At 31.1% G+C, this 15939-nt stretch overlaps 1 protein-coding gene and 1 pseudogene across 3 annotated transcripts; both read left to right on the top strand.

Moving 5' to 3' along the window:
- The first annotated feature begins 221 nt into the window (after positions 1-221).
- On the top strand, positions 222-1678 carry LOC18109305 (GDSL esterase/lipase At4g16230-like; annotated as a pseudogene).
- Positions 1679-5409: 3731 nt separating this feature from the next.
- LOC18109306 (uncharacterized) lies at positions 5410-10001 on the top strand. 3 transcript variants are annotated; one of them, XR_002983182.2, is made up of 3 exons: positions 5415-6712; positions 8159-8216; positions 9653-10001. XR_002983182.2 is itself a non-coding variant. In XM_024606404.2 (2 exons), exon 1 carries the CDS (start codon positions 5554-5556, stop codon positions 6703-6705), a length of 1152 nt encoding a protein of 383 aa, XP_024462172.1. In that variant the 5' UTR covers positions 5410-5553; the 3' UTR covers positions 6706-6712; positions 7507-8152. The 3 variants fall into 3 exon arrangements, 2 of the variants coding, with proteins under 2 accessions (XP_024462172.1, XP_024462173.1); XM_024606404.2 differs by lacking the exons at positions 8159-8216; positions 9653-10001 and adding an exon at positions 7507-8152 and having other exon boundaries at positions 5410-6712; XM_024606405.2 differs by lacking the exon at positions 8159-8216.
- The last annotated feature ends 5938 nt before the right edge of the window (positions 10002-15939 follow it).

Raw genomic sequence — 15939 nt, forward strand, 5'->3', positions numbered from 1 at the left:
TACACTAGTCTGCATTGTCTTAATAAGATCAAGCAGTTATTGCATAAATATATAACACATGCAGTCCCTTGCATTTGATTAAAGAATTAAGCAAAGCTCTGATCTTATTTCTGCATGTATTTTTGCTATTAATTAGTTTCCAGAAGTGCATTTCCTAGGAGCTGTGGTAATGAGCACCTCATCGAACAGACAAGTGATTCTTGGAATTGTATCCCAAACCTATGCTGTCTACACTTAATTTATTGAGTCTGATCAGTCTCAGCACGGCAGAAGATACTCCAGCATTAATATACAGTTTTGGAGATTCAGGAGTTGATGCTGGAAACAATCTTTACATCAACACTTTAGCAAAACCAGTGTTTCCCAATGGGATTGATTTTGGGAAACCATTTGGCACTCCCTCGGGAAGATATTCAAATGGTAGAATATCCGTCGACTTTATAGGTAAGTTTTGGTCTCCCTTTTCTTATGTTCTTTAAGTTCCTTAATGCTGTGTAGTTAAACACAATAAAAACAAAGGAAAATGACAATGATTCTGAGTTCTAGCTTTCCATTTTTGTATCAACAGCACAAGAATTGGGCCTGAAAAACTTCCCACCTCCCTACTTGGCTCCGACCACTGTTGGAGACGTGCCTCTGAATGGTGTCAACTATGCTTCTTCAGGATCCGGAATTTTGAATGAAACTGGGAGTTTTTTTGTTAGTATTTCTTTTAGACGTGGAATACATTTGGCTTTGCAGAAACTGAATTTCAAATTTTATTTTCAAGCATAATTGAATGAAAGGTTTTCTGAAGAAAAAACTGATGAAATCTGCATGTAATTTTATAGGGAGGTGTCATTAGCCTTGAGAATCAAATCAGGTATTTCAACAGAACAAGACAAGACATCATATCGAATATTGGGATCCGAGATGCTAAGAAGTTGCTTGCTGGGGCTATCTACATTGTGGCAACTGGTGGGAATGATGTTGTCTCATCAATCCCACGAAGAAACAGTTCTAGTGATGATGGTCTTGCATCCCTGGACTTGCGTCTCGATACAATCCTTTCAACATTACGATCACAGCTTACAGTAAGATCATCACAGTGTGTCTAATTACTTCACTTATATATAGTTGGTTCAATTGATATATCTTTCGTACAGACTACAGATTTTTTCGTTTTCTTTTTTGTCTACAGAAACCGTACAAGCTGGGTGCTAGAAAGTTGGTAGTGGTAAATTCTCCCCCTGGTGGGTGCATCCCTTTTGCGATCGAGAGACGTGCTGTCCAAGCCAGATGGCTGTGTTCCTCTTGAAAATCAGATATCTCAGATGTATAACCCAAAATTAAGAGCATGCTAGAGGAGCTTACCAAAACTCTTACAGGATCACAATATGTTAATGCTGATAGCTATGCTATACAAGAAGATATCATTCAAAACTACAAACAACATGGTGCGCAATCAGTATCTTTGATCACACAAGCTTTATTTTTCTGCATTTCCCTCTGATTCCTCGTACATTTTATTTCTCAGGTTTTCAGGATGTCAGAAACGCATGCTGCTATGTTGTGGGAGCCCATGGGGGCATTGTCTCATGCGCAACTATTTGCCGGGATAGAACAAAGTTATGTTTTCTGGGATCCGTTCCATCTGACTGAAACAGCAAACTCTATCGTGGCAAAGCACATTTTGTGATGGTGACTTGAAAGTACATGCAAACAATGAACATTCGAAAACTCTCAAGTACTTAACATGTCCTTACAGATTCTGCGAAAATTCAGAGAAAAGTAGCCCTAAATATTTTTCAAGAAAGCATGATGCTATTCGATCATGCCCTACTATCTTTTATTAATCTTATTGAGAGAAATGTCCATCGATTTATCTTATGAACTGAATAATGACAGAATCATCCATGGCCAAAACTAGTAAAGCTGTTCCGTTAAGTGACACAGAATATTCTCTTTGTTCTTGTTTAAATTGCTTTAGCTTAAACTTTAATTATTTAGCGAGCTGTTCATGTTCAATCGGTGGTTCATCATTAACTGTGCATTAACTCTTTAGCAATCTTTAACAGCGTTAAAAAAATGTTCAAGTGATGGAGTACTTTTGGACTCACTCCCTGCATAGTGCAGAGGAATTTGTTACCGTTATACTTTAAGCTTTTTTACCGCATTTTTGGAATCTTTTAAATTAATTTCAATTCAAAGATTTTAATGAAATTTTATATTTAAAATACTCTTTAATGTTAAGAATTAAATTTCAAATAGATTTTTTTTTAAAAAAAAATCAAAGATCAACTCCTTTAATTTACCATTCAAAAAATAATAATATTAAAAATAACTTTTTCCAAAATACTCATCTAGTCCTTTTTATAATGACATTTGAAGAAATAAATGAAGGTAATGAGAATAGTATAGAAAATAAAATAAATTGAATTTTATCTCTTTCAAACATGTGAATCCAATTTATTTATTAATTGAATTAAAATCAAATACTAAAATTGAATTCAATTAGACTAAGGATAAGATGAGACCGACACAAAGGATAAGAAATAAAAACAACAAGACAAATTACTTAAAAACTAAAACGTGTGGGGTAAATATTACGTAGCCAACACTGTTCACCCCCTTACAAAACATTATGGATGACTTTGTTTATTTTTTAGACATTTATTTTGGTCCTTAAAGTTTTATTTTAGACGATTTAATCCTGATTAAAGGCCAATTAATTTGGATTTTTGAAGTAAAGTTGGAATTGAAAGAATAGGGATCAAAATTAAAAAGGCGTCAAACATGGGTGGCATGCCAGAAGTTTCAGGAAAAACACAATTTCGTCCTCTAACTTTAAAAATAACACAAATTATATGATTTTGGCATCTCAATTTTTTTCAAATTCAATTTTGGTATAAAAGTTCATTTTTGTTATTTCTCAATCCCTGGTCGAGAGAGGAGATAGATAGGTCACCGGATTCCGGCGGTAGAGAGAGAAAAATATTGTTGACTTCGATATTTGTGTCAAATGGTTCTATTTGATGATGAGAGTTCATATTAGGTGTTTTTTTTTTACCTTTAAAGTTCATGAAAAAACAAATCCAAGCTCAATTTGATTTTAGCTTTTGGCTGATTTTGGTTTTTTGGTGTTTTTTTTAGGCTATGAATAGGTTTATCACAGCTTCTAAGGTATTTTGAGTAAAAAAAGGGTTAAAAACGGGTTTTGGAATAAAAAACACGTAAGCCTTGTTTAAAAAGTCTCTTTTAAATGACTATTTTTTTTGAAGAATTTTTTTGACTCATCTATAATTTTTTTTTAATCTTTTGTATAGATGAACTTTATTTTTTAAAATAAAAAATATTATTTTCAGATAATATTTCTAATATGTGAATCATTGCATAGTGTTTTTTCTTCTTTTATTTTATTCAATCAATTTAATTTGTGTCTCTATTTCTATTATTATTTACTTGAATAAAAAACAATATATGACCCGCGATAAAGCACAGGTCAAGTATCTAGCGGGTAACAAGAGGATGAGGTTTTTTGCAACAATAACAAATATTAAAAAATTATATATATATATATATATATATATATATTTTAATTTATAGAACAAAATTTAGTTAAAAAGTAAATATTAGAGAGTTATGTGTGATTTATAATAATTTTCTATATTCTCAAAAATAAATTAAAAAATATTAAAAACATCAGGTTGAATGATTAATGGGTGAACCTTCACTCGTTTCCATACCTGATTCAAATAAAATTAGATATAATATTTTTGATTAAATGGTTTAAAAAAATTAATTGGTTAAATCAATTAAAAATCAATCAAATCCACCTATCATTCCCTTCACCAACATTAATTTTGATTAAATGGTTTTAAAAAATTACAATAAAATTTAAAAGAGCATACATTTTATTGTGCAAAAATTATTGTTCATCTTACTGTGGATTGGAGTAGTAAATTATTTTTTCTTTGCTATTTTGATTTTCAAACTTCTTTTTCTCTTGATTTGATCATTCAGTGACCAAATTAGTGACCAAATTAAAGGGCAATTACTTCTAATTTGTTAGAAAATGATGAAATTATAAGATAGAGGATCAAACTAAAAAACATGGAGAAACTTGATGGTCATTTTGAAATTGATTCAAAACATTAATTTAGTCTTCTTACTTTACAACTAACTTGTTTTTAGTCCTTTTGGTTTTTCAAAAATTCTCTTTTGATCTAAAACCTCATTTTTCTTATTTTTCAGTCCTTGATTTGAGGTTGTAGAGATAAAGTCATTATTGGATTCTAGTTGTAAAGAAAAAAACCATTGATTAACATAAATTTTGACAACCCAAATGATCGATTTTGGTATCAATATGTTTCATTCGATGATGGTAATTCCACTAGGGTGTTATTTCATTTTGAAATTGCATGAGATAGTAGATTTGACATCGGGAAGTTTTTGGATTTCAAGTTGATTTTTGTTTTGGGACCTTTTTTGGGGAAAAAATTGGTTTACTTAAGTCTCTAAAGTTTTTTTTTTGTGTGTTTTTGGGTAAAAAAAAAAAGATTTTTTAGGTGTGAAACATCTCTAGGATGATTTTTCGGTGATCCTCTAGTCACTGACATTTAGGCTAAGCAAGTAATGCGTCATATATCTACCTCAATAGACAATGTTTCGCCTACTTAATCATTAATTTTCAAAAAATAGGGTGGGCACCCTTTAGAATGTTTTTTTTTAATCAAAGCCCAAGTGTGTGAGCCTAGGTTGATAAACTCTTGTGTCTTGGCTCCCAAGTTTTTTTTTTAGGCACTTTTGTTTTTGTTTTTTTTTTCAATTTCATCCTTTGATTTGTTTTTTAATTTTTGATTTGATTTTTTTTCAATTTCATCTTTAATATTTGATTTTTTTAAAATTAGCCTTCATGATTTGTTTTGTTTTGTTTTTTATGAAGTTATAATGATATTAGATAAACGTTTTATTATTTTGTTGGTACTTAATTTTATAAAATCTATTTTTATTGTTTTGTTTTTAGTCATCCAAGTTATTTTCGAACTAATCAAATTAATTAATTATATCACATTAGACTAATAAATTTATTTTTTTCTACTAAAAAATACTATCAATTCCTAACCCTTTTTTACATTAAAAAAAATCAATATTACTTGTAATATAACCAACCAAATTGAATAAAAGAATGATTTTGTCTTGAGTGTACCAAGCCCAAAAGAACAATAACCAAGGTTTTAGGTTTCAGAATATGAATGAAGTTTTGTTCTGTATTTTTTTATATGAAAAATATTAAAATAATATTTTTTTTATTTTTTTTAAATTTATTTTTAATATTAATATATTAAAACAATAAAAAAACAAAAAAAATAATTTAAAATTAAAACAAAAATCTTAAATTTTTTCAAAAACATGTCGGACCGATAAATAGGCATTATTTTAAATCCAAGCTCCCAGGTACCAACTAGGGTTCAAGAATTGGCAGTACCAGATTTCGGGCTTTGATTGGATATCATCTGCAGAGAAGAGGGTACGTAGCTTTACATTACTACTTTCTCAAAACCTCCTTTCCCAATGCTTGAATTCCTCTCTAGAATCATAACTTGTTCTGTTAGAACTTCAATGATAGATAAAGTTTGCATTTTTGAGACCACTTCATTACTATCATCATCTCTCAGATGCATATCATCAAACACTACAAATCACCACGCATTTACTGTGTCTTATCTCATAAATTCTTGTGGGTTGTCTCCAAAATCTGCATTAGCAGCTTCCAAAGATGTCCATTTTGATGACCCACATAAACCTGATGTTGTCCTTAGCTTTTTCAAGAACCATGGCTTTTCAAAAGCCCAAATCTTTAACATTATCAAAGGATACCCTGGAGTGCTCTTGACCAATCCTGACAAAACCCTTTTGCCCAAACTTGAGTTTTTGCAATCTAAAGGTGTTTCAAGCCCTGACATTGCCAAGATCATATCATCACATCCTTGGACTTTGCAGCGGAGGTACTGCTTTGTCCCTATTTTTTATTTCTTTAAACACTTGGTTCAATCTGATGATACAACCATCAAAGTATTCAAGCGCTATCCCGGTCTATTTGGACTTGATCTTGCAATTGTGACATCTATGCTCAATATTTTGCGAGATAATGGAGTGCCTGAAAGTAATATTCCTATGTTAGCTCGTTGCTATCCCTTAACTATGATGTTGACCCTGGAGAAATTTCAGAAGCTTGTGGAGGAATTGAGGGCAATGGGCTTTGATACTTCCACGAGTCGGTTTATTTTGGCGATGAATGTTCTGTGCTTGATGAGTAGAGTCAAGTGGGAAAGGAAACTTGATGCGTACAGAGACTGGGGTTTGTCTCATGAAGAGATTCTTGCAGCATTCAGAAAGTATCCATATTTTATGACAGCATCTGAATATAAGATTATGGAAGTGATGTGTCTTTTTGTCAACAAATTGGGCTGGGAGCCTTCTTTTATTGCTAAACACCCATCTCTTATGTTATACAGTGTGGAGAAGACGCTCATTCCAAGGGCTTCAGTTTTGGAGTTTCTAGTTTCCAGAGGCTTGATTGAGAAGAGTTTTAGAAGCTATGAATTCTTCCAGAGTCCAGAAAATAAGTTCCTGCAAAATGTCATAAGCAGCTATGCTGAATCCACTGAGCTGTTGCAGTTGTACAGGGAGAAACAGAATCTTTCAAGATGCAAAGGCGTTTGATGAAAAGGTAGTGGCTATAAGGTCTAGCTTGTACATTCGTATATCAGTCACTTTACATTTTCTTTTCTTGTGTACTTGATTTGGTTGTTTTAGTTCCAGGTGTACTATTGGAATTGATGAGAAGGATAGATTAAGTTGTGAAAGTTACATTGTCATATTTTGCTTTTAGGATTGCTAGTTCCAATAGCATCAATTCAATTTGATTCCACATTCAGCAGATTTTTATTTTCTTGCTAGCTATTGTTACTTATACCAAAAATCTGCAAGTTAGTTATTCAGGCTTAGTGCATGCCTTGTATATTTTCCTTTGCAACATATAGAAAGATTGTTTCAAGTAAAAAAGGATGAGCTAAAATAAACAAACAGAAATTTTCTGTGGAAGCTGGGGATTTAATGATATGTTTCGGGGAAACATATTTTATGGGATTGCTTGGCCGGGCAAGGTAAGAGAATTGCTTCATGCTGCAATCCTTTGTTGTTTTTCTTTTCGTAAGTACATGCAGCAAGATGGGTATTGTGACATGCTATTGTTGACTGTTCATGTTGCAATAAATGAGGCTTCTGTTCTTGCTTCTCTAATTATTCTTAATGCTTGCGATAATGATGGTCAGCAGTCCTTGTTGAGGTTTAGTGACAAATTAAAAAGAAGCTTTTACTGTAATCCCTTACTCTCTCTCTCTCTCTCTCTCTCTCTTAATGCAACTCTCTATGTTTTCTGTTTTCTCTCCTCATTCACATCAAATTCAATTAATCTCTGACTTAAGGTTGGGACAAAGTTAAGGTATGTTATTCTCATTTCAGTGCAGAAGATACCCTGCCATTCTTCAGACTCCTTTGAGTGCGGGTGGTGTGATAGACAGCTAGGTGTGGAATTTTAGTAGAAATGGTATTTACACTGTTAGGTCAGGGTATGGGGGTGCAGAACATTTGTTAACTACTTCTAATGGGCAAACATCTGCTGGTAAATCTAGCCATTCTGATTCTGCTAATCATATTTGGAAGGAGATTTGGAGGTTTTAGGAAAGAAATTCTGCATTTTATTTGTTTGTGTTGTTAAGGAATAAGGATGTCATTCCTGTTCGCTTCAATTTATGCAAGAGGCATGTTCAAGCTGATAAAATCTGCCCCTTTTGCCCCCAGCGTGATGAAACAGTAATCCACCTTTTACTTCTTGTTAGCTAGCTAGCTCACGGTCTGGTATTGCTCTCCAATTCAACTGGATGTGGTCTCCAAGGCTTAATATAGAGGATAGGGTTCTGACAGTGTTTAGTTATGCTGCAAATCGAATGTTGTGATGAGGATCGTCCGATGATGATAGCTTGCTGATTAAAATCTTGTTTGACTGGAGACCACATCAATCCATGCTTGGTTTATTAATTTCCTTTCAATTTGTTCTTATCTGCTAAAACCTTCAAGACAAACTGATGGCTTTATGTTTACTTGGTTAATTTAGTTTGCAGTGAAGTACCAGATTCACTACATAACTGTATTAAACAATCTCCGCAAGGGAGGTGAGTTTTATTCTGTCACTGCTTCAAGTTCAGTTTCCTAATGCTTGGATTCATCTGCAGAAGTATAGGGTGTTATGTTAAAATTACAAGAGCTTCAACAATTCATGAAAAGCTTTATTTTCTTCATGAAAACTCATCCATTTTTAACAGCACAAATGCTGATGACTGTCATTTACAGTCTCATACATCGTGAGCACTTGTGGATTCTCTATAAAATCTGCTTTAGCAGCTTCCAAACTAGTTCATTTTGAAACCCACATAAACCCGACTCTGATCTCTCCTTTCCTGAAGCCCAAATTTTGAACCTCGTGAGTAAACATCCTCAATTACCTCTGTACAATCCCGATAAAACCCTTTTGCCCAAGCTTGAGTTTTTGTACTCTAAAATGTTCGAAGCCATGATGTTGCCAAAGTTGTATCATCCTACCTTGTGATTTTCAGATGCAGTTTAGAAAACCAATGAGTCCCTGCGTTTTAATTCTTTCAAAACTTGTTCCAATCTAATGACATTACCATGGAAGCATTCAAATGAGATGCACATCTTCTCGAATTGAATCTTGCAATTGGTGAACAGATGCTCAGGATTTTGCAAGATAATAGAGTGCCTGAAAAGAATAAAGTTAGGTTTACTCGTCGCTTCTCTATGGCGATCAATTTATAAAATTTATGCACCATGTAGAGGAAGTGAAGGAAAAGGGGTTCAATCCTGAAGTCCAAATGGGAAAACAACCTTTTAATATGCATAGGAAGTGGCATGTCTCATTATAGCGATCAAGGTCCTGAAGTCCATCAGCAGATCCAAATGGGAAAATAACCTTAGTAAATATAGGAAGTGAGATTTGCCTGATGCCAGAGGTTTTTGCAGCATTTAGAAAGCTTCCATCGCTTATGGTCCTCTCTAAGAACTCTAAGAAGAAGATTATAGCAGGAATGAACTTTTTTGTTTACACATGGGGCTGGTAGTCTTCCATTATTGCCCAATATCCGTATCTTGTTGGACTTAGCTTGTAGCAGAGACTCATTCCAAGAGCTCAGGTTTTGGTCAAGAAAAATTATAGATTCACTTCACTTTTCATATTTCCTGAAAAAAATTGCAATAGTTGGTGATTCGTTATGATAAAGGTCTTGAGAGATTTCTACATTCACATGCTTCCTGTTCTGAATCTTGATTGAAGCTTGAATGTTGATTTGATTGAAATGCAGCACTTCTAAAACATTTTTAATTTTTTTTAATCAGAATTGCTATGTATTCTCCTTTGTTCTTAATTAACTTGATGATACTGAGTTCTTCTGTAGCATAGCTTTAGTTCTTAGTCTGCTAATACCATGTAATTATTGTTAAAAAATCAATGGCCTCCCTGCTTGCATGATTTTTTCAAGCATGAGCTAGATATTGGTACTCACAACCACGTATCATGTTCAATGCAATTGCGCAGGTGCTTTATTGTCGTCCTTTCAAAAGGATGCCTCCCGGACAGAAAACACACTGAGATGGTTGCAGACCGTCAAGTCTTCATCTTCCATTGAAACTTGAGAGAAATGAAAATCGCGAGTGCAGATTTTATGGGTTGCCTCTCACAAAAGGCAACAAAAGAGTAAAAGTCAAATATGAAATGCTTAATTTTTATTACAAATCAAGCACTCAAGGTGAAGGAATTCAAAGGTCATACATGTATAACAGGCTATCATCATTTAAAAGAAATTTCACAATGTTGGTCTTGATTGACTTTCCAAGGTCTTAAATTTCCTGGCATGGTTACCTTCAACTTCGCGGTTTCTTGATCAGTTCTCATCTCTCTTTCTCCTCTGTAGAAATATAGGTATTGTATTGCTTTCTTTATTTCAAACAAAGCATTCTTATACATTAAAAAAAAAATTCTCATACACCTAGTGAAAACTATGAAATAAAATTATTCAGGAGTTTTTAAGATCATGTTCTAGAGTTGTTTAAGGATTTATTACCTGAAGATCTAATTTTCTCCGGCTTTGAATAATTTCTTAAAGGCTGGGTTTTTGCAAACTATAAACTGTCAAATTGTTCGGCCTCCAACAGTAATCCATATAAACCACCCATGAGAAATCTCAAAAATCCCTATTTTAGAGAGGGATTACCATGCCTAAAGTGCTAGTTTTAATATTGTGTTTACGTAATTTTTCTATTTAACAGACAACTACTATTTACTTAAAAAATAAGAGGCATAACTTACTATTTATAGAGAAATCTGAAAAAACCTTACAAATTGATAAAATATCAATTCGCTCCCTAAATAATATCTATATATTAATTCAGGATAATTTTAAAAATTAACTCAATCAAGTTCTTACTTGATTTTTCCAGATCTAGAAATATAATTCCTGTATTAATTATAATCTAGTCCTTAATTTCTAAAATATATTTTAATTAAGTCATACTTAATTAAATTATCCCAGTTTAATTTTTAACTAATGGTTCTTAATGTGTGTGACTTATTAGATTTCTAATATGTTGACTCAAATATAAATTATAATTATAATTAAATTTAATTAAATAATTTAATTTTTAGTAATTCAACAATTGATTAATTTATATTTAAAGATAAGGTGCATCGTCTAGTAACGTGTCATGATCCTCCAATATTAGAAAAGTTATTAGTGGTTTGACTTAACATTTTAGTGACCGGTTTCTCAGTGTCATTAATATCCTTTCATTAATAATGTTTTGATTTAACATTAAAGGATGAAGTATGTCTACCATGTTAAATCATGTTTGCTCGCTACATAATAGTCATTGATCGTTTGAATAAGATTTGAAATCCTTTTCAAATCTTATTCCATCTTGACTAGAATGTCTCAGTCAATACTATTTGAGAATAGATAGAATATTTTTCCTAATTCGCCTAAAGTGATGAATCATTTCTTGATCACTCAAATACCTTCATATAGTTAATGTTATACCCAATGTTTGCCATTTTGTTATTGCGATTAAAATAACATGTAACAGAATCAAAGCGTAATATTTTTTTATATAAGATGACTTAGATCACTTACACAATTGTTATGCGAGCCTTTCCATAGACATAGATGATCTCTCCATATGGAATTTTTATACAGGTTAGTTCAATGTGCATGTTTTATGATAAGTACTTGCATATTAGTTTAAGGTATCCCTTATACTTCAACTTATGAGAACAACTGCTTTCTTTCATAATGAAAAGAACATAATATGTATCAGTCTTTACGACTCTAATGAATGCCTAGTATTTAAGAGAGCATCAATCAAGAATATTTTAGAAACAATGTTTTGATGCAATATGAATCCCATAATTATAACAACTTTATAATTTTCTTTACAAAATATTTTTATCCTATAAACTTTATCTTTACTTTAGATTCATTAATATAATATTATATGAATATTAAAAATAAATTGATTTTTTATTAATAATAAATATGTATTTATATCAACAATCAATTTGCTATAGAAAATATATTAAACTAACGGTACCAGTCCTGATAGAGCTGCAGGTGGTGTTGGGCCAATAGCAAGGGTTCTGATCATGTTGGAGGGAATTCATGTTCTGTGTCAAGGGATGATGTTGCTTCCATGTTCTTGTGACATTTTGCATTTTCTTTGTGTTAATGTATTAGGTTTGAATACTTAACCCCTTCATATATATATATATATATATATATATATATATATATATTAAAAACACTCTTAATATTGTCAAATTCATCCCTTTTAAGAACAAGGAATTTGTAAAAATATTAAGGGTATTTTGAATAAAAAAACATTTGTAATATCATCTAACTTTTAAATAGTCATTATAATTACACGATATTTTAAGTAGTCATTTGATACTGAGTTCTTCTAAAGCATAGCTTTAGTTCTTAGGCTGTTAATACCAAGTTGTTTATGAGATTGTCAAACATTATTTTCATTAGAACATTTTACTTCGTGAGAAAACTGGGAGTGATTTGAAGGAAGTTCTACTGTCATGAAATTTACAAATTTAGTCATGATTTATGGATAACTTTACATAGGTCCCTTGATTATGATACAACTTTCAATTACATCCCCAACTACAGGTTCCCATAATGCAACATTTACAAGACACGTGACAAAGACCTGCTTCTTAATGGGTGGTTTGTTATATTGGTATTGAAGGTGCGTGGGGGGCAACATGGAAAATTGTTGGCTAGTTTTATGATAACATTGCTTAAATTGGTAGTTAAGGGATGTTATTAAAAGTTACATAATTATTTGGGGATCTATTTAAAGTTATCCCTTCATATCGTATCCCTAGTTTTAGTTAGTTCCTTTATTTATTTATTTTTATGTTCACATAAATTACATCTATGGGTTCCTACAAATAACTCTTCACACGTTGGAATTAGTTGTTTCAAATTACAGTAGTTCTTTTTTTGATTGATGAAAATCCATGTTCTTTTTAGAAAAAGATTTTTTAAACTCAAGACCTCTTTGAATAAATCTAGTCACTTAAAAGCAAGGTTGTCAATTCCGTTTCGGTAAATGTTTTGTTTTTTCAATTGAAATGAAATATTTCGGTTTCAGAGCGTTTCAGCGTGCCGTTTTGGGGTTGTACTGCTCATATATATAATTCAACAAACATAATTCAATTCAAGATAAATTAATTATAAATTATATAATATAAATACAATGTCAAACAAATATAATTTTAAAATTTAAAATATTCCAAAATAGTCAAGATTAAATAGAACTTTAACTTAAAATAATTCAACTTAAACAAAAAACCAAAATATTATAAAAATAAAATGTTTTAAGTTTTAGCACAAAAGAAACATAAATCAAATATTATCTCCATCATTAACATAGAAATAAGGATCTTGATCTTGTAGTGGTATGTAAGGAAAGTCATCAACTAAACATTTCAATAGTTGATCATTTCCACCAAACTTATTCTCGTCATCAAAAGATTCAAAACATATCTCTTCATCCTCTAAAGTCAAAGTAGACAGAGGTGCTTCAATAGTCTCTCAACTTATATCTTCTCCATCAAGAAGGCTAGGTTCTTCACAAATCCATTCATTCAATATGTCAATGTTATCAAGGCTAATATGATCTAAAACGTTCCTTACTTTGCTCAAATTCCTACAAAGTATACACATGAAAAAAAAAACATGAATATAAACCATATATATTAGTGATAAATCTAATTTTAAAAAATTAATACTATTGTTAATGAAAATAGTAATAATCATTTTCAATATTATTATTAATATTATTGTTATTGAAAATATTAATGAAAAAAAGCTTTTTATACCTAGGTGGTTTAATTAATCAAATTGAACCGGGTTCAATTTGATTCAAAGGCTTTTCAAGCCCGAAATGGAACATGTGAAATGAAACCGGAACATTCCGGCTGAAATTTATCTAGAAAATCCGGAAAGGACCGAGATTTGAAATGAGATGAAAATTGTTTCATTTTGTTTTGTTTTTTGAATTGGTATGAAATGTTTCGGTTATTCCGGACGAAACAGAACGAAACTGACAACCTTGCTTAAAATTGATATCATTTTATTTCACTACCAGATTCTTAAGAGTCACTATGTCATGGCTCAAATACTTTTTTCTACCCTTTTAAAAAATTGTAAAGATGTTATGAAGTAAAAAAATCGATGTATATTGGACGAAAGACTTTTCAAATATTTAGATGGTGATATATTATATGAAATATTTATTTTTTAAAAAAATATTAAGATGACGACACATTAGATTGACCCAAATCAACCATGGTTAACTTATGAAACACGCAATCCAAGACATGAAATCTTGATAATCTCATAGAACCCAAATTAAAATAAAATAGAGAGCCCAATTCTATCCAACCAAAAATTGATGGTCAAAAATGAAAAAACAGTTCAATTAAAAAACAAAATTTCTTTTTTTAAAAAAGCTAAAATTAGTGAAAAATCCTATAGAACGACAAAGAAAAAGACCCTAGATAACTCAAGTTATTTTTAAAATTAATGAACAATCCTATAGAAATCAAATAAAAAAAAATCTCAATCTTAAATTAAATTAAATTAAATGTTGAAGGATGAAACTAAAAAAATATAAGCTTAAAAAACAAACAAAAAAAAACAAATGAACCTATGTGAATCTCCTAAACCTAGGTTAATCTTTCAAATTCACAACCCGTTAAATTCTAAACCTAGCTCAATCAAGAAACTCAATTCAATGTTGAAAGATGAAATAAAAAAAAATATCAATTAATTTTTTTTTCAAAGTACAAAAATAGCAATAAGAAAATGAACAAGGATGAAATAGTAAAACAAAATCATTTTTAAACAATCTTAAATAAAATAAATAGTAATCAAAATAATGGGGACCAAATCTAAGAAATTAAAAAAATAAAGAAGGATGAAATTGAAAACAAATTTCAATTTCATAAAATAAGTCAAATAAAATATATCAATAGAAAGAACAAGAACAAGAACAAGAACAAAATCTAAAGGAAAATCAAATTGAAGGGCTACTGTGAAATTTTAGAAGGTTTGAAGTGGAAATCAAGGATGCGAGAGAAAAAAGAAAAGTATTAAATGAAAAGGAATTACACCACACATGTCATCTAGGGAGGTAGACCTCACCTTGAGGAATCAGAAAACACGAAGAAAGGCTATTCTTGGCCTTTGCAAGTCACCACATGCACCGTTTAAACACACCGGGACAACTTACTCATTGAATACGACAACCACTTTATATATATAATTACAAAAAAGAAAAAAAAAACAAAATAAATGTGCAAATAAGCCTCTATAGGCAAGACAAAGAGATTTTGATTTTAAGGATAATAAAGTCATTTTACTATGTTATGATAAATAGAATTTTGAAAAATCCCCTAGACCAAAACTAAATATTTCTTTGCTTTTTAGAGCAACTAAGTAATTATAATATGCACAATTAGAACTCTTATGCTAACACCTATCCTATCCTTGTATAACAAGGATACCTTACCAATTAATTTTCCAATTCTGCTGCCAATGTGTCTCTGTAGAATTAGGAAGTTGCCTTATAGCAAGTCCATAAATAAAAAAGAAAGATAATCCTAAACCAATAAGGAAAATAATACAATTCCCGCATAGTAACTTCTGAACTTTATTGCATGGCCTTCTCAAACTCTGATTGCTACAAAATCTAACATCATATAAAACAAGGGCATTGAAAGTTATGCTTGTTAACATAAAACTACATATTAGAAAAAATTAAGCCCAAAACTGTCTCTTTAATCTTCTTGGCCCTTGATATTGGCCCCATCAACACCTTTAATGAATCCTTTTATAGTGCTTTTTAGTTTTTATTATTCCTTCTCTTCTCAAAAGTATTCGACATCAAATCATCACCTACATCAAATATAAAAGGATTAGAGACATTAAAAATAACACTAACATCATATTCACTTGGAAGATCTATTTTGCATTATCATTAATTTGCATGAGAACTTGAAATGGACCATCTCTTTTAGGATGCAACTTAGATCTTTTATAGCTTACAAACATTTTCTTCATCATAATCCAATCATTATTAGGAACATCATCTATATGTAATACGCCATAATCCTGGAACAAAAAAACAATAACACTATTTTGCATAGGATTGTTAGTATAAAAAACATTCTTAACAATACTATTTTCTTTTATAAAAACTCTTATGCTTCTTTATTTTTACCTTTATACTCTATTTTCTCTTTTTTTTCTCTCT

Source organism: Populus trichocarpa, chromosome 8 (assembly GCF_000002775.5).
Source record: "Populus trichocarpa isolate Nisqually-1 chromosome 8, P.trichocarpa_v4.1, whole genome shotgun sequence".
Taxonomy (NCBI): Eukaryota; Viridiplantae; Streptophyta; class Magnoliopsida; order Malpighiales; family Salicaceae; genus Populus; species Populus trichocarpa.

What these genes read in the sequence shown, in the direction of transcription:
- LOC18109306 (XM_024606404.2), top strand. Translation starts at nt 5,554, where the DNA reads ATGCTTGAATTCCTCTCTAGAATCATAACTTGTTCTGTTAGAACTTCA.